Source organism: Microcebus murinus, chromosome 25, assembly GCF_040939455.1.
Source record: "Microcebus murinus isolate Inina chromosome 25, M.murinus_Inina_mat1.0, whole genome shotgun sequence".
Classification (NCBI taxonomy): Eukaryota; Metazoa; Chordata; class Mammalia; order Primates; family Cheirogaleidae; genus Microcebus; species Microcebus murinus.
In genome coordinates this window covers 7,841,087-7,865,433 of record NC_134128.1, presented here as the reverse complement: position 1 = coordinate 7,865,433, position 24,347 = coordinate 7,841,087, and the positions used below count along the sequence as shown (strand labels likewise).

The 24,347-nt window shown below is 45.5% G+C and overlaps 1 protein-coding gene across 2 annotated transcripts; it reads left to right on the top strand.

Moving 5' to 3' along the window:
* Positions 1–3,717: 3,717 nt before the first annotated feature.
* MSRB2 (methionine sulfoxide reductase B2) lies at positions 3,718–24,071 on the top strand. Of its 2 annotated transcripts, none has more exons than XM_075997447.1 (5): positions 3,718–3,816; positions 11,826–11,926; positions 15,746–15,822; positions 21,495–21,642; positions 23,319–24,071. In XM_075997447.1, exons 1-5 carry the CDS (start codon positions 3,804–3,806, stop codon positions 23,421–23,423), a joined length of 444 nt encoding a protein of 147 aa, XP_075853562.1. In that variant the 5' UTR covers positions 3,718–3,803; the 3' UTR covers positions 23,424–24,071. The 2 variants fall into 2 exon arrangements, with proteins under 2 accessions (XP_075853562.1, XP_012622759.1); XM_012767305.2 differs by lacking the exon at positions 3,718–3,816 and adding an exon at positions 4,234–4,382.
* The last annotated feature ends 276 nt before the right edge of the window (positions 24,072–24,347 follow it).

Below are 24,347 nucleotides of genomic sequence, written 5' to 3'. Positions count from 1 at the left end.
ATGCATGTGTGTGTGTGTGTACGTGTGTCGGAGGGAAGTTTATTGTAGGAAAGTTTAAACTTTCCCTCTGAAGGTTTGATAATTGAGTCACTCTGACAAAATAACCTGACGATGGCTCAGCAGAAGAAAAGGCATACCAATTTATTAATGTACATATTTGCAGTCGTCCTGCAAATATGAAACTCAAAGGCCGGATGGTTGAAGCTTGAATGTCCTCTTCGTAGGGGAGAAGGAGACAGGGGAAATGTAGGCAATTTTGAGGGGTTGTAAATGATTTTTAGGGAAATTGAATAGTCTCGAAGCACAGACAATAGTTTGTAAATAATTCTCCTTGGAAGCTGAATGGGTCCAGTAAGAAACTGATTTGTCCAAATCCCTGTACCTGGTCAGGGGAATAGCTAAAAGTAGAAACCAGAGCGTATCACATGCTATCCTTTTCCTATCAAACCATTTATTCGAGTCTTCATTCACTGCCTTTTAGGCTTTACAACTCCATTTTATAGATATTAGTCAGACATATCACAGCTGGCTAGTTTGTAGGAGTTTTCTGGGTTGTGGTACACTAATTTCTCAGCAGAAAGAAATAGGCCAGCGCTGACTCAGCTTCTCTTTAACTAGTTTTCCTGGCAGCTGTCAGGGATGTCTGCTTCTGTCATTGCCCAGAACTGTATCATGTGACCACTACTAGCCACCCGGGAGCTGGTGGGTGTTACATTTTCGCCAGGCAAGAGTCTTCAGGTTTAAAGGAGAATAGAGGGAGGGAGGGAGGGACTTCCTTTGTGTTTGGAATGTCTTTCTGGGAGTGAGGGATGTGCAGAAATGCAGGGATGGATCTGTCATTAGCTCTGCTCACCAGTCACTGTTTCCTTCATTAGATCTTTATAACAATAATTGACATTTATTAAAACCAACTATGTGCTAGGTGTTTTAATATACATTGTCTCTAATCCTTGCAATAACCCCATTTTCGAAAGAAACTGAAGCTACTAAGACAGATTGAATAGTTGACCAAGGTTATGCATCTTTTAAATTTAAGGTATTCTGACTTGGGTTTTTCTTAGACCAAACTCCATGTTTTCTTCACAGTGTCATAATGTTAAATTCATTTCTTTACTTAGGATATGGGTTAAGGATGGTTGGGTTAAACTTCTGCTATTTCTTGATATTTTCTAAATTCTCAACTTTAGGGAGACTTTACAAACTCTTCAACTAACTAGCAGTGATATTATGGACAAGGTACTTAACCTCCTGGATTTGAATCCATTTCCTTATTACTCAGTTACAAAACCAGACAGATATTACAAGAAAAGAACACTACAGACCAACATCCTTCATGAAAATAGATGCAAAAATTCTAAAAATTTTAATCCGTGAAATTTAACAATATATAAAACAAATAATAAAACAGATAAAGTAGGTTTTATTGCAGAAATACTAAGTTGATTTAACATTAGAAAATCAAAAAATTAAAAAAAGAAAATAGAAAAATAGCTGCAGAAAAGCATTTGACAACATCCTTTGCTGATTAAAAAACTCTCAGCAGACTACAAATTGGTGAGGGGTTCCTCCATCTGACAGAGTATCTGTGAAAAACTTATAACTAATGTCATACTTAATGGTAACAGACTGAATAATTTTCCTCTAAAATTAAGAACAAGAGAAAGATATTCACTCTCACCACTTCCTTTCAAGATGGTACAGCTTGTAGCTAGTACAATAAGGCAAGAAAAAGAACTCAAAGACAAGAAAAAAAGTAAAAGAAAAATAAAAGAAAAAGTAAAAAGTCTTTCTTCACAGATGACTGTGTAGAAAATCTGATAAAACCCATAAAAATGTTACTAGTACTAATAAATGAGTTTAGCAAGATCGCAGAATATAAGACCAATATATAAAATCTATATAATAGCAATAAACAATCAGAAATTGAAATTAATAAAATAGCACCACACCATCAAAACTATGAAATGCTATAGGATAAAGATGTACATATTTGTCAAAAGATGTGTAACACTTATACACTGAAAGCTACAAAACACTACTGATAGACGTTAAAATGGCCTAAATAAACTGAAAGGCATATCTTACTCATGGGTCAGAAGATTTGACATTGTTATGATATCAATCTCCTCAAACTTATGCATAGAGTCAATATAATTCCAACCAAAATTTAAGTAAGCTTCTTTGTAGAAACTGAGAAGCTGAATCTAAGATTTATGTTGAAAAACAAAAAACCTAAAAAAGCTAAAACAAAAAGAACAGAAGTACAGCATTAATGCCAGCTGATTCCAAGTCAAGTGATCAGGACGTGCCAGTATTGATGCAAAAATAGACAAATCGATTAATGGGGCAGAATAGAAAGTCCTGAAATAGACCCAATATGTTGATGAAAAATTGATTTTTTTTTTTTTTTTGAGACAGTCTCGCTTTGTTGCCCAGGCTAGAGTGAGTGCCGTGGCGTCAGCCTAGCTCACAGCAACCTCAAACTCCTGGGCTCGAGCGATCCTTCTGCCTCAGCCTCCCGGGTAGCTGGGACTACAGGCATGCGCCACCATGCCCGGCTAATTATATATATATATATCAGTTGGCCAATTAATTTCTTTCTATTTATAGTAGAGACGGGGTCTCGCTCTTGCTCAGGCTGGTTTCGAACTCCTGACCTTGAGCAATCCGCCCGCCTCGGCCTCCCAAGAGCTAGGATTACAGGCGTGAGCCACCGCGCCCGGCCTGAAAAATTGATTTTTGACACAGATTTAAAGGCACGTCAGTGGAGAAAAGGGTAGTCTTCCACAAATGGTACTGAATCAATTGGATATTGATACAAAAAAAAAAAGAAAAAAGCAAAAAATTTTGCAACATACAAAAATTAACTCAAAATGGATAATAGACATAAATGTAAAACCTAAAACTATAAAACTTTTAGAATAAAACATAGGAGAAAATCTTTGTGGTTTTGAGTTAAGCAAAGATTTCTTTTTGATACCAAAGAGTATACTCTATAACAAAAAAATTGATAAATTGGACTTGATCAAAATTAAAAAACTTCTGCTCTTTCTAAAACACTATTAGGAGACAGAAAAGACGAACCACAGACTGGAGGGGGAAAAAGTCCTTGTAAAATATATATTTGAGAAAAGATAAATGTCCAGAATATATATAGAACGTTCAAATAAAAAATAACAAACCCAGTAATAAATGGGCAAAAGATTTGAAAAGGCATTTGGCCAAAGAGAAGAAAATATATCCACCACTGCAGATAACACATGAAAACATGTTCAACATCATTAACCATTAGAGAATGAAAAATAAAGCCACAGTGAGATACCAATACACACTTGCAGCATAGTTACAGTTTAAAAACCTGGACAGGAAGAGGAACTGGAACTCCGCTACACCGCTAGTGGGAACGTAACGTGGAACCACCACTTTTGAAAAGTTTGGTAGTTTCCTAAAAAGTCACACCTACCTAATAATCAAGCCACTCCATTTCGACATTTACCCAAGAGAAAGCGCGCACAGGGATGTCCCAGCAGCGATAGCCCTGCCGGGGAGGACCGGAGCGGCCTGCACCTCCGCGCCCGGAGACGCGCACGGTGGCGCAGCACGGCCGGAATATTACGCAGCACCCGGGAGCACCGAGCCTTTGTGACGTGCAAAACACGCAGACGCGTCAAAGCAATCACGATGAGTGAAAGAGCCCCGACTAAAGCAAGTTCCTATTGTGTGATTCCATTTAGATACAGCTCTAGGAAACTCCAAGAAACTAAAACAGCTCTCTGCTCCCGCTGGGGACGAGTGGGGTGCGGATGCGCACTGGAGGTAGGGTGAGGCCGGGGCAGGAGGGGGCGGGGCCTAGGCAGGAGGGGCGGGGCTGGGGCAGGAGGGGGCGGGGCTGGAGCGGGCGGGGCGGGGCTGGAAGAGGCAGCAGGCAGAAGGGGCGGAGCTCAGGAGGCGGAAGGAGGCGCGGGAGGGGCCAGGGAAGGCGGAGGGCAGGCAGGGAACGGGGAGGAGCAGGTGGTGGGGAACGCAGGAGAGGGAGGAGCAGGCCTAGTCGGGGTCGGGGGAGAAGGCCCGCGGGCGGGGTGTCAGGGGAGGATGAGGATGGGGGAGGGGCGGGATGGTGGGGAAGGATGAGGACGGGGGCGAGCGGGGGCGGGGCGAGCGGGGGCGGGGCGAGCGGGGGCGGGGCGAGCGGGGGCGGGGCGAGCGGGGGCGGGGCGAGCGGGGGCGGGGCGAGCGGGGGCGGGGCGAGCGGCCGGCGTGCAACATGGCGCGCCTGCTCCGCGCGCTCTCGCGTCTGCTGCTCCGGGAGGCGCCGCTGGGGGCCGTGCGGGGCCGAGCGGGCGGCTGCGGGCCCGGTGCGGGGCCCGGGCGCGGGGACGCAGGTAGGATGCAGGCCCGCCGCCTCCGCGCTGTCGCTCCCCCGTCCCGGGCGCGGGTCTAGGCCGGCGCTTCGCCTCTCCGAGCGTCCCTGCGTGCGCCCCCGCCCTCTCGAAGGGGACCGCCCCTTCGAGGGGACACACTGACCCCTGTGAGGGTCTGAGGAAAGGAACAAATTCACCCAAATGTTCGATTGTTTTTGCCAAACGTGGGGCCCGGGGCCGCCGACGCTGTCCAGGGCGCGCTGTCCCGTACCGACCGCTCTTCCCGGGCCTGCGGGCCGCCCCCGCGCCTGCCCTGCGGAGCGGGCGGTTGACTTTCGGATCCCGGGGTTTCCTGCCCGGCTGAATTTCCCTGTGTGTGGCTAGGACCCAGGGGACCGGGCCAACCCTCAGTTCCTCCCTAACCTGGCATTGTTAGTGGCCGCGAGAGGGGACCGAGGACGAGGGCGCGCGTGTCCTGCTGATGCCCTTGGCCCCCTGCTGGGTGGGTGCGCGTCACACTTCGCCGAGAGGGAGGCCTCACCTGCGCACACGCGTCCCCCAGCGCTGCGCCTCGCAGCTGTGTCGGGGGACTTAGAGCCCGGGGATGGGCTTTCTGGGCAGTCGCCCGACTGGCCCACCTTTGAATCTAATTTTATATGTGTCCATTGAAGACACGTAGAGGTACCTAACTGCTGGAAACGTCCCTGTGTTTGGAACTGCATTTATGCCCTGAAGTTTCCAAAATGTGGTGTTAAAGAAATAAGTAACTAGATAAACTCACTTTCCGTTGCGGCCTTCGTAACCCCTGGTGTGTCTAGTCACCCAGTCTGATGCCATTTTTGTGAGCCGCTGTGTGTCCAGCACTGTTTTTGGCTGAGAATCGCAGGTGGTGGAAACATCACAGTTGCAGGCTGGAGTTCTCCTCGCCCCTCTTTGATGATGACACAGTGGTTTTTGTGCAAACTTCCTGGTCGCACGTGGCGCTGTCAGAAGCAGCCTAATGAATTACCTTAGGACCTGAAGTTCTTCAGCAACATTAAAATTTGGCCAGACACCAGTACATAAACAGGAGCTGTGTAACTTATCAGACACCCCTCCTGGGAATGTATTAAAAGGAAATAATTCAAAAGAAGAACAAAGCTATATGTCTAAAGATGTTTTTGGCCACACCACTCTTATGAACCGGAAACTGGCTAGAACCCAAATCTGTTAAGACATATTTCAGTAAATCATGAAAGTTCAATTCACCAACCATTAGGCATCCATTAAAAATGATAAACAGGTAATAGTTCTGAGATGAAGGGCTTGGAGGTCAAGGGATGGGAATTTGAGTCTCGACGTTCTTTCACTTACTCTGTGTCTGAGCTCAGGTTGTTAGAAAGTACCGTAGGTGGGGTAGCTTAAACATCAGATGTTTTCTCACAGTTGTGGAGGCTGGGAAGTCCAAGATCAAGGTGACAACAGATCCCAAGTGGGTGGGGACCTGCTTCCTGACTTCTCCCCATGTGTTCACACTGGAGAGAATGAGCTCTCGGGTCCCTTCTTATAAGGACACGAATCCTCCATGAGAGCCCCATCCCTGTGACCTAATCTAAACCTCGTCACCTCCCAAAGACCCTACCTCTAACCACCATCACACTGAGGGTGAGGGCTTCAACATACGGACTTGGAGGCAGGGGGCATACAGAGAACACAAATATTCAGTCCACAATGGTGTCTTTGGACAATTTCTTTAGCTTGCTAAACTTAAACCTCAGGGTTGTTTTTTTTTTTCTTCTATAAAATAAGGATAATGATAAGAGTAGGGTAGTACAGAGTAAGTTTACTTTAAAAATCAAGTGTTTTATCATAATGCTTGGCATTTAGCAAGCACACAATAAATGTTAGTTATAATTACACAGATAATTATGACAAGGATGAAAAAAATGTAGCTACATTTTAACCCACCTCATGGGCTTAGGAAGGGTTCAGAGAGAGAGAGAGAGATTGGGGGAAATGAGAAGATGCTGAAATGATGCAGGAATGTTCTCCAGGGCTGAGATCTCTGAAGTGCTCAGAGGCAGGGCTCCTATGATTGATTTTGTCATCCAGATTGACAAAGAGCAAATTGAAAGAAAAAAGGAAGAAATGGCCTGGAGAAAACTGTTGCTTCAGAAAAACATTCTCTAGTGATGGCTCTGGTAGGAAACGATTGTGGCCATAAGGTTAAAACAGTCCAGTCACTGTGGTGGGAGCGACCACTGCAGGTTAGAGTGGGCTGGGGTTCTTTGTGTACCAGCTCTTAGTGGGAACCATTAGGTGTGACAGGGACTTATGGAAATAAGTCTGGCTTATGTGAGGCAACGGGCAGTGTAGCAACTGTGGCCAGAAAGGTTAGCAAAACTCAGAGTAGACAACCAATGTGTCCGAGAATGGGTTTCCTTAGGGATGAGAAAATCGAGGGCCACCCCATGGGTCCTATGACCAAGAAGGCACATGGTCTGTGCAAATCACAGCACACAGAGAGAGGAACCCAGAATGTGGTTCAAGGTAAAGCTGGATGGCTGTCTAGTACAATAGCAGCTATAGCCAAACTTTCTGGTTAGTTAAGATAAGACACTCTGAAAAAAATAGCAAGAGGGAATCAGGAAAACATGTGGTCCTCAAAGGACCAACACATGATACAGAGGACAGAAAACACCTGCACACACACATTAAAGGGCAAAAAACAGCATTGCAACCTCTCTGGCCGCTGGTGCCCAGAGAACTTTACTCATTCCCGGATGGGAGACCTCATCGTGTGCTTTATGTGCGTGTGCCTAAATTGCCCTTTGATAAAACTGCATGGAATTTACTTTTAATGCAGCTTTCATTTAGACTTTGGCTGTTTCCTAAAGCCCCAGCATATTTGTTTGCTAGGGCTGGTATATTGCAGCTACAGACCGGGTGGCTTAAATGATGGACATTTCATTTTGTGCAGTTCCGGAGGCTGGAAGTTCAAGGGGCCTCAGGGTTGGTTTCTCCTGAGATCTCTCTCCTTGGCTTGGGGATGGTCACCTTCTTGCTGTGTCCTCCTGTGACCTTTTCTCTGTGCAGGCTCCTCCCTGATGTTATATGAGGACACCAGTCCTACTGGATTAGGGACCCCTCCTAATGGCCTCATTTTAACATAATCATCTCTTTAAAGGCCCCGTCTCCAAATGCAGTCACATTCTAAGGCACTGAGGATTAAGATTTCAACATATGCATGTTGAAAGTTCACAATTCAGTCCCTAACACCCTGATCTGAGCACACCCAACTGAGCATTTGTCATTTTGCTATCCAGGCAGTCTGTCCTTGCCCAAGTCTTCTAGGCTGGCAGATTTGCAGCTAAATGTTCCATAATCCGTGCTTGAGCAAGAGCTGGTCTGAGCATCGTTGCCTGCCTGCTAAACCTTTCACACACATTAATAATAGTGTAAAAGGTACACATAGATAAGGACTAAAAGAGCCATGAAAAATGTGTTTTGTGTTAAATTTGGGTGAAGTAATTTTTTAACATTTTAAATATTAGTTATGCATTTTAAACTATAAAGAAAACATCAGGACTGAGCACAGTGGTGGATGTGTGTAGTCCCAGCTCCTTGGGAGGCTGAGGGGGAAGGATCATTTGAGTTCAGGAGTTCGAGGCTGCAGTGAGCTGTGATCATGCCTATGAACAGCTGCTGTACTCCAGCCTGGCCAGGCAGAAAGACCAAGTTAAAAAAAAAAAAGTCATGGGGGGAGAGTCGTGGATGATAGCCTGGGTTTCTGGCTTGATACATGGAGTGGATGAACCTGAGCTCACAGGAGGAAGAGCAGATTTGGGTGGGGCAGGGAGATACGAGAAGTTCTTTTGTGTGTAGTTGGAGATGGGACAGCCAAGTGGAACTATCCAGGTGGCAATGATGTGTGGGTCTGGAGCTCAGCAGGGAGCTCTGGGGTGGGGGAAAATAGATTTGGGGGTCCTCACCATGTAGGTGGTAGTTTCAGCTACTAAGTGGGTAAAATCACCCAGGTGGCAGGTGCAGAGTGATGAGAGAAGACAGCCTGGGACAGGTAGCCTCCCCGAATGACACCCGTTTTCAGGAGATGGAAGAGGAGAGAGAGAGAACCCTAGGAGGGGGTGACTGCAGAGCAGGGGCAATTTGGTGTCACAGAGCCGAGGTAATGGAATATACCACAAAAGAGAGAGGATGCCCATAGTGCCAAATATAGTGCCAAATACTGCCTGAGCCACTGAGCTAGGGATGAAGTGTTCATTGGTTTTATTAAGAAGAGAGTCATTAGTGATCGCTCTTGAGGACAGATTCCGTGCAGTCATGGGGTAGATGCTGATGTTTTGAGGAGTGACAGGGAGGTGAGGAAGTCTACATGCAGGTGGCAGGGCCAGTGGAGTGTGAGAAGGTGATAATTCAGGCGAAAGGGGGACAGTCTGTGGATCTTGGTCCTTAGGCCAAAAGAGAGGGGATCCTGAGCAGAGGTGGGAAAAAAAAAACGTGGACAGGAGGACGTGGTCACTTGTTTCACTGGGGCCAGGTGGAAGGAGGAAGGGTGGGCATAGGTAGAAGAGAGTGTGATGGTTTGGTAGCACAAAATTGAGAGATTTCTTTTGTGGTAGTGTTTGATTTCTCAAAAGTGAAATCATCTGTTGAGAGAAAAGTGGGAAGTAGGAGAGACCTTGGTTTGCAGAGAATAGAAAATGTTTGAAACATCCATCCATCCATTGTGGAGGAGGAAACAGTAATCACCATGGTTCTTTGAGACCCCAGGGAGATTTGTAACTTTGTCTTTGTTGTGTTTTTGTATTTTGTATTTTGTTTGTATTTGTTTGTTTTCCTTGGCCTCACGTGCTAGAAGAGATTGGTCACTTTGTGTTTATGAGTCCAACTCTCTCCCTAGTCTGGGCATTTTCTCCAGTAGTGCTTAGTGGTTCAGGGATAGTCACGGAGAAGATAATTTTTAAAATAAGCTTTCTTATTTTGGAATCATTTTAGATTTACAGACATGTAAACAGAGTACAGAGGGTTCCCATTACCCTCACCCCAGCTTCCCCGGGTTAACTTCTTACAGTGTTGTCACGGGACATTTGTCTAAGCTGAGAAACTGACAGTGGTACATTATTGTGAACTCTAGCCTTTGTTTGGATTTCACCAGGTTCTTCATTAATGTCCTTTTTTCTGTCCCAGATCCAATCCTGGGTTCCACATTGCATTTAGTCACCATGTCTCATTATTTTCCGGTTTGTGACAACTGCTTTTCTGTCTTTCCTTGTTTTTCATGGGCTTGACAGTTTTGAGGAGTATTGGTCAGGTACTTAGTAGAATGTCCGTCAGTCTGGGCTGGTTTGATGTTTCTCCTCGTGATTGAACTGGGATTGCAGGTTGTTAGGAAGAATCCCACAGAGCTGAAGTTCCTTGGTGGCTTTGGGTGCCCTTCCCCGACCTCTTTCCTACCATTGAGATGTACACTTGCACAAGCACACACACACACACACACACACTTATTTACAAATTTATCTTGCTGAACCTTTTGAGAGTTGCAGATGTCATGACACTTCACCTTTAAATATTTCAGCATGTCTCCTAAGACCAAAGATCTTTTTCCTACAAAAATCCCAAGACAGTTTTCCTACTCACGAAATTGAACATCCTTGTCTATTATAGAGTTCATATTCAAGTTTCCCTAATATACCAATAATGTCTTTTTAAGCTGCATTTTTTTTCCTCCTGGGATCCAGAATTCACATTGTATTTACCTGTGGACAGTAGTTGTTTTGTAGAATTTCCCTCAGTTTTCACTTATGTGATAGTTTTTATGATTAGACACAGATTAAACATTTTTGGCAGGAAAACTCTACTGGTCATGTTCTGTCCTTCTCAGCGCATCACATCAGGAGGACAGGATGTCACCTGTCTCACTATTGGTGACATTAACTTTGCTTATTTGGTTAAGGTGGGGACTTCTGGATTTCCCCATTGTGAAGGCATGTTTTCTTCTTTGTAATTAATAACCTTTGGGTCATCTTTTGAGAAGGGGTGACTGGTCTGTTCCCTGTCGTCTTTCACCGGGGGTCTTAGATCTCCTGATGACTCTTGCTTGAATCAGTTATTATTCTGGTGGTTGCAGAAATGGTGATTTTTAAAATTCTGTACTTCCTTCTCCATTTATCACTTGGCATTCTGCATGACAATCCTGCAGGCCACTGGACAGGGATATTTGTCACATAAATACATTTTGCTTTGCTCCCAAAGAGATGAGTTCCTGAAAAATTGTGTGTTAACTGTGGTTTATTTGCATAAGAAAATTTCAGAGGCAGAGGTCCATTTCCATAGTGAAGAGAAATCCCTGTGGCCATATAAAAAGTATACTTAAGAAAAAACAACTTTTAATTTGCTTAACAGTTAAGAAAAATTTTTAATAAAATATAAGCAATCATATATAACAGTGTACAACACTGAAAATACCATATTGTGCAGTGTTATAAACTGGTGATGAAGACGAGTCTTTTCTTGCTGAAGTACTATTTAGGACTTTTTTTGTAACCAAAAATGAACTATAATTTCTGATGTGTTTGATATATGGCTGCTGACATCACAGCCGTTTAACATTTCATTTTCAAAGCCCTGGTCAGATTAAATAACCCTTTAAGCCTCTGTTTTCTCATTTGTAAATTGAAGAGTTGGATAGATGATAAAATCCTTTCAAATTCTTAATATTGGCTGATTAAAAACATTTAGTATATAACTTGAACTCCCTACTCCTTGGCTAAAGACAGTATTATTCTAGTTATTTTATTTATACTCACCCAAGTAAAAACTAGGTAATATAGAAGCCAAAGGGAGTAGAAAGAAAGGAAAACAAAATATGGACAAAAACCATGAGGCATGATAGTAAACCATGGTATTTCTGTTCCCCTGGCAGGAATATATGCTGTAGGGGTCTCTCCTTCTTTTCCATGCAAGATTTTTCTAATAAAGACTTCCCTTGACAAACAAAACCAGAGATATCTTTATAACCCAGCAAGGGAGATGAGTTTAATAACTCACTAGCTCCAGGTTCCTTTCTAGCCAGTCCCTCAACACTCCCAGCTGCGTCCTGCCGGGAGCTGCTCTTCTAAAGTAGTGGGGAAGAGGATCAGTTTCCCCCCAGGCACCTGAGCAGAATTTATTCCCCGTGATTTCCTATTTCAGCTGCCTCTTTCGCTTCTGTGCCCCAGGAGGACTAGGAAAGCAGCTCTCTACTTATTAGTAATTTCTTATTAAATTAAATAGTCAGTGAAGGCCTTTTGTACCTGAGATTTCTGGTCCCTGAGAAAAATGAAGCCGTGGGAGAGAGAGCAGAGAGGGAGGGGTTGGACTGTCCCACTGGGTGACAGTGCACTTTAGGAGCAAGGCCAAGGAAGAAAAAGTAAGTCGTGCCTTTTTGTTTTAGTAAAACAAAAAAATTCCTATTGAACAATACAGGGTCTCCCACAAAGCAGGAGCCGTCTGTCACCAAGAGCGAATGGCAAAAGAAACTGACCCCAGAGCAGTTCTACGTCACGAGGGAGAAAGGGACAGAACCGGTAAGCTCAACTGGTTTACAGCTCTCTGATTAGTTGTGTTGGGGGCGAGGGGGAAGTTGGAATAAGCCGTCTGTGAAACCTAAACTCCTATCCACCCACACCCCAGATCTGTTCTTCCTTCTCAGGGCCACGGACCCATCAAGGTGTAGAAATCCCAGACTGCCCCCTGACACATGGCCACCCCCATCGCCTCTGTTCTGCCTCCCGAGTAACCCTCCAGTCCTTGCATTTCCCTCTGCTGCTCTCACCTCCCCGCTGGCATGTCACCTCCCCTGCGCCCGCTGTCCTTGCTGCGGCCAACCCCTTCTCCACATGCAGCCAGAGAGGCCTTTGGAAAACACGAGTCTGACCACGTCACTACCCAGCCCAGAACCCTTCAGTGCTGCTCACTGCTTTCAAGGAGAAAGAAAAGTATTAAATGGCTAATAAGGTCCTAAAGGCTCTGGCCCCTGCCTCCCACCCCATCCTGAAATCCCGTTGTCTTTCCTCTTGTCACTGTGCTTTGGCCACAATGTCCCTTGGGCTCTAACACACCCTGGGCTCCTTTCTCTTCTAAGGCTCTTGCTCCCGCATTCCTTCCTCTTTCCTATCACCTTTCCTTCCGGTTAATTCACACCTACACAGTAGCTCAGCCCCAGTCCCACTTCCTCAGGGAAGCCTCGTCCCAGCCCCGAGCGAGGTTTGCTTTACCAGGACTCACCTGTCACAGCACCTGCCATCTCTCTATTGTCCCCTGGCACCTAACAGGCCGCCTGGCTATGGCAGACACTCAGAAAATCAATTGCATGCAGCGATCTCAGCTTTCTTTCATTTCCGGAGAGAACAACCCTTGGTGGTTCCTCCTTATAACACCATTTCTTTTACAGTGTTGCATTTCTTAACAAGCATCTTGTCTTAGACCCAAATATAGCCAGTAGAATTTAGCTATCAGTCAGGATCTGCAGAATTCACGTGGCTATCTGTCTGTAGGTGGCCTTATAATCATGGCCTCACCCTCAGTTTCTCTGATGCTAAAGTCATGAGACAGACCAGCATATCCCAATAGAGTATCATGAAATGCTGGTATCTTTAAAAACTTCCTGTGGGTGAGATTTTAATAAAGCCTTCACTGGGAGAAAGACTGCATTAGCTGTTATTGTAGATAGCACAAGGGAGCCTGACATGATAGCCTGTGAGCGGTTGTGTGCATTCCAGAATGTTCTAAGGCAGCCCTCATTCCCAGGTACAGAGCCAGGCAGGGCCTGGTGTATACACAGGGCCCAGAGATGAGCTGCCAGATGTTTAGGAGAATAAATCTGTAAGCTGCTTAAACAGCTGGTGCAATATACTCTGTGCATTTGGCTATTTTACAAAATGAGCATCTTCCATTATTTTAACCAATGTTATAAATCCCATCCCGTTGATCCATTTCCACATTTAAATTTTTAGAATATTGCAGAACTATAAGGCTTAGTTAAGCTTCATTAGGCTAAAAGAGGAGAAATAAAATGTCAGAGACTTCTCTTTGGTGACTCCAAATCTAAATTCAGTTACATGTGCTTTTTATCCTGAAATGGTAATATTTCTAGCACTCTGCTAGACCAGTGAAAAAATGTCCAGACTGGTTGATGAGTAACTGAAAATCCAGTATCAAGAGAAGGGAGGTTTTAGCGGCCATCCTCTGTGTCTGCTCTCCAGACCCACTGTCCTCGGGCTTCTCCCTGCTCTGAGCTCTGGGAAGTGACCACCAGCTCCCTGTCCCTCCGGCTGCTGATTTTGTTTAGGCAGCAGGAGACGCAGCGAGGTCAAAGGGCAGGCTGGAGAAATCACTGGGGCCCAGGGGCCTCTGTGGGGCTGCAGCTTGGCAGTGGCTGTGGCAGCCCCCTCCCTTCCTTTGTCCCACAAGCCAGTGGGGGTCCCCTGTTGGTTTCCGCTGGGCCTGTCCCTACCTTTGTAATGGTCCCACGTGAAATGGTCTGCAGCCGTCCATTCTGAATGTGTCGTCTGTTTGCAGCAGGTATGTTGTCCTGGCAAGATCCCCAAAGGGTGAACTGCCATTGGTCCAGACAGGCCTTGACATCCCAGGGGAATCGCGACTGTCACTCTGTCTCTGACCCCGGCCCCTCCCTCTGCAGCCAGTCATTTCAGTTCTTTCTGCTAGATTATTCCTGACTTTGTTTCCACTGCTCTGCCTGGGCAGGAGCCGTCTCCAGGCCTCTCGAGTGACCAACATCCGGTAGCTCTCTGTCCCCAGGGCTTCTTGCCCCCCTCTCCAATCCGTTCTTGCCCCGCATGTCAAATGAGTTTTCTCAAAACCAGTTCTGTCCTGTTTGCCACTAACCAAGATTAAATTTTAAAAAAGGAAAAAAGAGTTAATAAAACCCAGCTGTGATCAGGTGTGCACCCAGTTTACAAGTTTCCAGTAGCTTTGCATTTCCCATAGGACTGCGTTTAAGCTCTTCGGGGGATCTAACCCGGTTGGCCCCTCCTATCTTCCCAGCACAGTCTCTGCCCCTCCTCCACCTTCTTCCCACACGCGGCCTTGCCCAAGCTGTTCTGCCTGCCAGAGACACTCTTCCATGTCTTCATCTGATCAGCTCTTATCCTTCAAAACCCAGCTTAGCGTTTTGGAATTTTTCCATAATACACAGCCATCAGCTGTGTATTTAAAAATAATAGTAATAAAAGGTTAAGGAAAAAAAGACCCTCTCCCCACCCCCAACCCCACCCATTTCTGGTGCAGAAAGCCTTCATGTAAACTCCCTTCAGAGCGAAAGGATACAGCGCTGCCCAGAAAACGTCCGAGTGTGCCCAGATGGTGGGCTCGGCAGGTTGATTTGGAATTGTCTTGTTACGCAGCTCACTGGAAATGCGCTGTCAATACTAGCGCGGGGATTTGGATGTACAACCTATGAGTTTTTGAAGTTGGGGGATCCGGAGAGGGCAGGCGAGTCCAGTTATCTCCTGAGTCAGCTTTGGCACTCGGTGGACCTTTCTGTGCTTTGGCTTCTCCTCCTGCCCGTAAAATGGGACGGCGCTTGCCACCAGGCACGGTGACGGTGGGTCTTCATAGTTAGCATGTGCAAGGGTTGCTTTTTCTTTAATTTTCTTCAACAGAGGAGATGACAACAGGAATTGGGCAAAAATGGCCCTTTTTTTAAAAAAATGACAGCCAGTTTGCAAAATAACATTTTAAAAAATCTTGACTCAGCTAACTCATTGCCTTAAGTGTCCTTGTATTCCTCTTGGAATAGTATCTTTGAAGACCTGCAAACTCTTTAAGCCACAATGAATGCAGTCATGTCATCTAAGAAGTATTATGGGCACTACCAGACTCTAGCTCATTATTTAACATTTATTAAACATGCAGTGTCCTAAATATCGCGTGAAGCACATTAAAGGCACAACCTTGATCTCACTGAACTATGCTTTTTATGTATCTCTATTCTCTCTTTAATTGGAGATTTCAAAGTGTGTTAGTGGACTTGATTCCTATTGTACTAATGTTAACTCTTTTGAAACAGAGACCGAAGTCTCACACAATCGCCTTCTCTTGCTTTTTCACTGTCTTTGAAGTTCCTGGATGAAAGGTGCTATATGAATACAAAGCATTATTAATGTCATAATTTGAATATTGGGCACAATAAAGCCCGGGCTGTAAACAAGCCTACAGGCTGCTTCACTGGGTGCCTTATAATTTTCTCTCTGGTGGTATTTGCAGTTGGTCAAATGAGTGCAGAAATTCCTGGATTTGGAGACCTCTTTAGGATTCAGATCTGCTCCGTCATTTCCTGCTGGTCGCCTGAGAAACTGAACATGACGCGTCTAATTTACTTTCAGCCTTTCAGTGGGAGCTACCTGAGTAACGAGGAGGCAGGCATGTATCACTGCGTGTGCTGTGACAGTCCCCTCTTCAGGTAAGTCAGAGAATCAAGAGCAAGAACAAACTGCCAGGCTTTTGTTCCTATCACGTGGAGCTGTGCACAAGACTTCTTAGCTTATATTCTTCCTTTAACCCTGAGAAACAGCAAACAAATACAACTTGGTAGGCACCTTAATGATAAAGCCATTAGAATATTATAGAGGGAAAGTTTTTAAAGAAATCTAAACCATAATTGTATTTGCTGGGCCATGTGATTAAAACTGTATCTCTCCCAGGGAAAAAAAATGGGTTTATAATTTAATTTAGGAAATGTAGAATTTTATGAGGATAGATTCCCCACAATGCTTGACAGTAGTGAATACCATGCCCTCTTCTGTGTAGCTAAAAGTAAATTTAATTGTCCCTTGATTTCAAAGCCTCTTTTAAGTCAATCAGGACCTGAAATCTCTCAACAAATGCTTTTTTGTTTAGACATGCAGGAAGCAGTCTTTTAAAAAAGGACATTCGATGAAGAAGAAAGGAAAACATCTTTGAAGTCCTGCTTTTCAGAACTTCAAAGATGTTTTCCTTTCTTTTGCATCAACCCTAAATTGGTTTAGAATAAAATATAAATCAGGCCAGCTCTGCGGATCGTCCATTAGGCGTTGTTGCCTTCTGTCCTCTGGGCTTTGAGCAGCCGGCTTTGCAGGGCTGCGGGCTGCGGGCTGCCCGGGGAGCCAGGCCCCCTGCAAGGGTGAGCGATTAGCATCGATTTTCCTTCCTGAAGCACAGGATGGGGGAAACTGGAAGGTTAATTTTTGCCCAGTAAAGTGTGGAACTCATATTTCTGCGGCATTAGTTATTTCTTGACCCTCGGTTTTGTTAGAGAAGAGAGGCAGGGCTTTGGAGACGGCCAGTGTGCTCTCAGCCAAAGCACCGTGATGCCGGGTGTCAAAGATTGCCTCACTCCCGTGCACGCACCTGCTTCCCTTTCCGTCTTCCACCGAAGATGAGAAGCCATCCTTGCAAGAGCGCGTTCCTGACTCGCAGTCTTCGCTCTGTGACTCCCTTGGGGCTCCAGCTTCTGCACCAGGAAAGATGGGGCCCTCCTTAGCACCCAGCACATACTGTCCCCTCAAAAGTCACCACACAGGCTCAGTCATGGCGTGGGGACCTGGCAGCCATGAGGGTGCTCAGAGACTACAGCAGAAAGCTCTGTCTGGTAGAACCTTCCACCGCGACAGAAAGGTCTCTGCCTGGCCACTGTGGTGGCCACTTGTCACATGTGGCTGTTGAGCGCTTAACATGTGGCTGGTGTGGCTAAGAAGCTGAATTTTTTATTTTATTTCATTTTAATTAGATTAAACTTAAAAGGCCACAGTGGCAGTGGCTATTGTATTAGCACGATGCTACTTCAAATTAAGGCAGTTAAGCGACCAAGCCCAGGTGATGGAGATTGTCAAACAGCCAAGATTCATTACTACGAGACGCGGCCAATTCTCCAAAATCCCATTTACCAGCTGGCCAGTTTACCACACTGCCAATTCACCAACGTTATTTGTTTCTTTTTAGCCATTTAGCTTGAACAGAAAAGTTTCCATTTTCCCATCTTAAGGACTTTTGAGTTTGTTTCTGTTCCATTTTCCTGTTGCTACTATTGCAGCTAAGACTGTAGAAATAAATATATTCATAAGAATCACTTGTGTTCCAGAATATACTCTTAAAGGTGCATTCATTTATGGGACAGGCAGTATAGGACAGTGATTAAGGCAGCTTAGATGTACATTCTGGTTCCACTGCTGTGTGACATTGGGCAAGTTTCTTAACCTCTCTGTGCCTTGATTTCCTCACCTGTAAAATGAGGATAACAGTACCTACTTTATAAGGTTGTTGGGGAAATTATCTGACATGCCTGACTCATGTCAGTCACTCGATGCGAGTTGGCCATAATGTTTTCTTAGAGACAGAGCTTTCCTAGGGCTGTATACATGAACATATGTTTGGTGATGAGGGAGTCTGGAGAATGTAGAAAGAGAACATGCAGATGACTACATTCCAGAGTGTTCCTCCCATTCTAGAGGACAGTTTTAGGAATATGTTCTTGTTTTGCCTGTCACTTGCCCCCTCTCTGTCTGTAGCCTCTGTGTTAGGAAACAGGAGTCCAGAAAAATCATTTCTTAAATGCTTGTGAATGAAGTGAAAAGCTGGTCAACCAAAACTAAGTAGTTGATTGAACAGCAAGTGCTGTTTTTCATACCACACAATTTAGGACTTACTTGTTCTCCTACTGGCTCAAACATTTCATTTAGTTGAGGAGATAAACTGATAAGCCCAAGCTCTCCGTGCATGGCCTTTCATCAGACCTCTTAGCAGTTCTCTGAGGTTCTGTGATTCTTCTCCTTTCCTCAGCGAGGAAACTGACATGTGGGGAGATTGGGAACTTGTCCGGGAATCTGCAGCTCATCGGTATCCAATAAAACATGAGCCCACAGCTGCCAGACACCAGGGCCCACGCTCTGCTATCCAGGCTCCTGCAAGCCACTTGCACGGTGCGTGGACAAGCCACCGTCTCCATCTGGTGCCAGGCATAGGTGCCCCAGAGGACAGACCAGACTCTAAGGCGTGGGCCAGGCCAGTGTAACCCTTGAGCTTCCTTTCCAGAATCTTGTTCCCAGCCTCACCTGCCAGGCTAACCATCTTCATCATCCCCTTCACGATCCGGTAGTCGTTGGAATGAATTTGGTGCACGTCCCTGGAGAGCTGCTCCTTCCAAATCAGAGACCTTTATTCGAAGCTGGCCAGGTTAAGAGCACTTTCCAGAATTTGATCACTCCTCTAGGGACTCCACACTTGTTTCCTTAACTCGGAATGAAATGACATTGCCCCCCTCCCCAACCCCCCCTTCTTCCTTCCTCCTTTTTTCCCACCTGGAAACCTATTCTGGCAGTGCTTATCAAAATCTGTTGTTGGATCACACATTTCATGGTCATAAGTCTTAAAACAGGAGGCAACAGTGCCTGATACTAGTTCACTTTTTATGTAACACCGAGATGTCCTACGCCTGTCATGAGTAACTAAGTAATATTGTTTAAAAACCTTTGTGTACCCATTCCCCCAAATGAGCAGCAATTCTCCCAAAAGGTTAGTGTTGTCAGTTATCACAAGGTGCCTCTGCTATTGGTTTTGGGGCTGTGAAATTTCCAGAAATAAAGGAAAACCAAAGTAAATAAACACATAAGACTAAACAAAAGAAAAACCTCTTAAAGTATGTGATCCAAAATGGTTTTAGTTTATCAAGGATAAGCCTCGTAATCCACTAATCATTTAAATATGTATGTTGGAATTTCTGATTGGCTTTAATATTTAGGATCCCGGTCTTAAATCATATATATTGGGCCTATCATATTACTTGGTAAAATCTCCAGATTCTGCTAATTGCATCAATAAAGGTTTATTGTTCCCCATAAAATGTTTTAATGAGTTTTTATTAGTCTTAGATTCATTCATTTAAAAATTTTTATTGTATTCATAATTCCCCATCAAAATTCCTTTAATGCTCACTAGTTTATATATAACATTGAGGATGGAAAGGCTTTGATTAAAAGATACTTACAGTGTTTTTCCCTGAGCAGAGGAGCCAGATGAATATTTTTGAGACCCTGGAAGAGGATTACAAAGAATGCAACCTGAATGTACAAACACTTGGTAGTTGGACCCACAGTTGCTCACGTTTCATGGGTATTTGATATTAATAATAAAAATGATATTAAAAACAATAGCTACTGACTTATGTACCATGTGTCAGGCATTAGGCTAACCACACTATATACAGAAAGTGAGGTCATAATGCCATTGCTATTCTATAGATTCTATAGATTATAACTTGCCTAGGACACAGATGTAATAGACACCCTGGATTCGTGCTCAAATCTTGCAGAATTCAAAGTCCTACTCCAGTTGGTTATACCTGTGGTTCTCAGAGCCTCAATCTAAGGACCCTGAGGATTCCTCTCTAGGGGATCTGTGAGGTCTTCCCTTTCCCAACCTCATGCCACATCTTCCTATACTTCAGTCGAAACAACATTGCAACAGATTTAATTCAGAGGCCCATGTGAAGATTCAGCGGTCTTTCTTTAAAACCAGACATTCAAGAGATTTGCAAAATTATGAAAGTGCAGTTCTTCCCACTAAATGTTTCATTTTGAAAGATACAATTATTTGTCATAAAAATATGTTAACATATAATGAATTTATTTCAGGTGGAGCATCCCTAATCTGAAAATCCAAACTCTGAAATGCTCCAAAGCCCGAAACTTTTTGAGCGCCAACGCGATACTTAAAGGAAATGCTCATTGGCGCATTTCAGATTTTGAATTTTCGGGGATGCTCAACTGATGAGTATAATGCAGATATTCCAAAATCTGAAAAAAATCTGAAATCCGAAACACTTCTGGTCCCAAGCATTTCAGATAAGGGGTATTCAATCTGTGTTTTAAAAAATAACTTAATGCATACATATTTTTTAAATTGTCCATTACACTTTCTAATTTGTTAAATGCTGATATGTGTAACTCATGGAAACAAAAGCTTTCAGGGATCCTCAGTAATTTCGGGGCATTGGAGAGGTCTTCAGACCAAACTGAGAACTGCTGTGTCACACGGGCCTGAGTCTGTGGGAGTCCGTGCTCTCGGCTCAGCTTCCTTCTGTGTTCATAGCCTAAGGATGTGATTCTTTGCGCTTTTTCTTCTTTCTTTAGTTTTTTGCTGCTCTAACATTCAGTTCTGCTCTTTCTTCCTTAAATAGAGAGAGCCATCTCCCTGCCATTGCATTAAAAAACAAAAAAAAGGCTATTTTCCTAGTGCCATTTAAGGGAAAGTAGCTGTCAGAGCACTTGGAGAGTGGGTCTTTGGTGAACAGATTTGCTTGTTATCCCTCTCCCCTCCCCCTCCTCTTCCTCCTCCTTCTCCTCCTCCTCATGCCAGCTCCTCTAGCCCCATTCAGCCTGCAGCATCCTTAATCCCTGGGAGACTTCCCCTGGGGGGCCAGGCCTCACTGCCCTGATTGATGAAGAGTAGCCAGGCTTATGAATTAATAATAATCATGGCATTTGCACCCGCATGAGCCTAGCACTGTGCTCCACAAAGGACCCCTTTAGATCTCAGCACAGCCCTTCAGGGGAGATATTATGCCCATTTTACAGGTGAGGAAAGTGAGGCTTCAAGAGGAATAAGTAGCTTAGTCTAATACCACACAGCTAAGAAGTGGCCAGAGGCAGCTTTGGAATGCCAACAGGCAGTCAGGCTTCTGTGTTTAGATAGCTTGAAATCCCGTTGCTAAAAACAACTGCGTCATCAGATCTCACCCTTCTGTGATGCTCGGAGACTCGGGCGACCTCCTCCTCCGACCAGTCTTCCTCCTCCGCACTCAGAACGCATGCGTCACCGTGCACAGAGCGCCACGTGTCTTTGGATCCTTGCTGGACATCAAGAAAGAAGCCTGTTAGCATCAAAGGAACAAGAAATCCTTGCCCTCACCGAGGCAGTGGCTTCGATGGTGCAGAGGCAGGGAGAACTGCTCCCGTGGGGCGGGTTGTGCAGCGACCTGGGCGTGGGGTCAGGCGGTGGGGAGCCGGGTCGTTCCCCGCCCCCCAGAACAGCAGAGAGGGGGCGTGGAGCGTGCTAGTGCCACATCCTCAGCCCCCGTCCTGGTGTGACTGTCCTCTGCAGCTCCGAGAAAAAGTACTGCTCCGGCACGGGGTGGCCTTCGTTTTCTGAGGCTCACGGCGCGTCTGGCTCGGACGAAAGCCACGCGGGGATCCTGAGACGCCTGGACACCTCGCTGGGGGCCGCGCGCACGGAGGTCGTCTGCAGGCAGGTGGGCTTTCTTGTCTTGTTTGCTTTGTTTGCCCGGATGCTGCCCCAGGGCCCAGGGGTTGCTCTAGTCGTTGGCGAGCCGGCGCCCTCCGTGGGGGAACGCATTGGATTTCCTCCCGCGCCGGTGACAAGCCCCTCGGGCACTGCGGGTGGGAGGAGCGGCCCCTGAGCGCTCTAGCCGTGCGGGTCCTGGCTTCCGAGACCGAGCAGAGGCGGGAGCAGAAGGCAAGAGCTGCCCGTCCCTTCGCGTTCTTTTGAGCAGGGACAGGCAGCAGGAAGGCCCAGGGAGGCTGGCATCTCCCGGCCTTCCGTTTCCTCTGGGCAGCTTGTCACTGGCAGGTGGAGTCACGCTGCAGGGGACAACGCGCTGCAGGGGACGCCACGCTGCAGGGGACGCCAGCACGTTGTGCCGCCTGCGAGCCTGGCAGGAGAGAGGGACTTAGATCCAGACGGCACATTCGTTTCGATGTCCTTGTGTGCTCACGTTTTCCAACTCGTGGCGCTTTTTTTTAATTATTATTTTTTATTTTAGCGTATTATGGGGGTACAAGTGTTAAGGTTACATATATTGCCCATGGTCCCCCTTCCCCATGGAGTAAGAGCTTCAAGCGTGTCCATCCCCCAAACGTTGCACGTCTTACTCGTTGTGGTTGTATATACCCATCCCCTCCACCCCCCACACCCTCCCAACACCCGATAAATGTTCCTCCTATATGTCCACTTAGGTATTTGCTGGTAAGTACATGTGGTGCTGGTTTTCCCATTCTTGAGATACTTCACTTAGTAGAATGGGTTCCAGCTGTATCCAGGAATATACAAGAGGTGCTAGATCACCATTGTTTCTTAAAGCTGAGTAGTACTCCATGGTGTACATATACCACATTTTATTAATCCACTCACGAATTGACGGGCACTTGGGTTGTTTCCACAGCTTTGCAGTTGTGAATTGTGCTGCTATAAACATTCGAGTGCAGGTGTCTTTTTGTAAAGTGACTTTTGATCTTTTGGGTAGATGCCCAGTAGTGGGATTGCTGGATCAAATGGTAGATCTACTTGTATCGCTTTGAGGTATCTCCATATTGCTTTCCACAGAGGTTGAACTAGTTTGCAGTCCCACCAGCAGTGTGGGAGTGTTCCTCTCTCTCCACATCCATGCCAGCATTTATTGTTTGGGGACTTTTTGATAAAGGCCATTCTCACTGGAGTTAAGTGATATCTCATTGTGGTTTTGATTTGCATCTCATGTTTTCCGACTCGTGGCTTTTGCACAACCCCAGAGGCAAGCTGATGAACACAGCACGGTTTCACCATCAATAACAGATAATAATACCCTGGCTGCAACATTGCTCGGCCTTACCCAGAAACTGTGTTACTGCTTCATGTGCATCATGTCAATTAATTGTCCAGCGGTTTTGGTGCATTGGTATAATTATTATCCCATTGCATAGGTGAGTAAATCAAGGCCCGATTTAATAACTTGCTCACATTCTACTGCTAAAGTGAAACTATTAGTATCCTAGTTACCCTGACTGTGCCCCGCATTCTCTCATTTCTTAATTGAATTCTGACAGGATAGACTTTTTCCCCCCCACAGATATCACACTGTGGTGTGGGGTGGCCGCGTGGGTCTGTCTGAGTGGTTTCAGCGGAGGAGTGACAGGCTTCTCTCCCGCGCAGTGTGAAGCTCATCTCGGCCACGTGTTCCCCGACGGGCCTGCACCCACTGGTCAGAGATTTTGCATCAACAGCGTGGCACTGACATTCAAGCCAAAGAAACAGTGACCGTCTCCAAGAGCCCCTGTCCCCTGCCACCCCTTCATTTGCACCTTCGATGCCCAGAATTCATCTGAACGACTTGCTTGATTGACTGTAAAACTGGGCAGATTGCTGCTGGTACCCTGTGAGTCTCAGCTTCTCTTACTACCTGGAATCAGCTCAGCCCCACTCCTGCTGGGACCGTGGATGGCGTTTCACCAGGCGACAGGGGGGCAGCCATGTCCACCGTGCCAACTTCCCTTTGGCTTTGTGTGGGACCACAGGGCATGACTCTTGGGGACATCAGGACACTGATGAGCCAGTAAGCCAAAAACTTCTTGCAAAACTTCTCTGCATGTTCCATTGTGGTTCAGTCCCTCTTGGGAATACGCAGCTGAAAAGAGGAAGGAAAACATGAAATCCACGGAGTCAGTAGTCTCAGCACTGAAGACTAGGGCTGTGCAGAGCTGGGCTTTGGGAGGCGCCTACGGTGAGCAATGGGATGCAGCATTTTGTTTTTTTCAAAATTTTAACTACTTCCAGTCTTTCTACCCACAAATCAGCTGTAATAGAGTTCGTTAGATTACAGTGATTATGAATCAATGTTCACCCTCATACATTTGGCTGTAAAAGTTAAACCTTTAAATGTTCAAATAAAAGATTTCCTAAAATTTATGTTTGCTTTTTGTCTAAGTTAATGAGTTTGCTCTTTTATTGAAATGGCTCTAAATCAAAATGACACAAAAGAATTAGAATGAGCATGGTAGCAGGCCTTTGGTTATGCCAAGACTCACGTAGCAAATCGAATATTTTGCAGATTGAGAGTCTTGAATACTATGTTACTAGAAGTACTTAAATCATTCTCTTTGTGGCTTTATTAGCAGACAAGAAATTTAGTTATTCCATTTTTCCCTTTATTAGCTTGTTATATGTTATTTTACATTTCTTTTA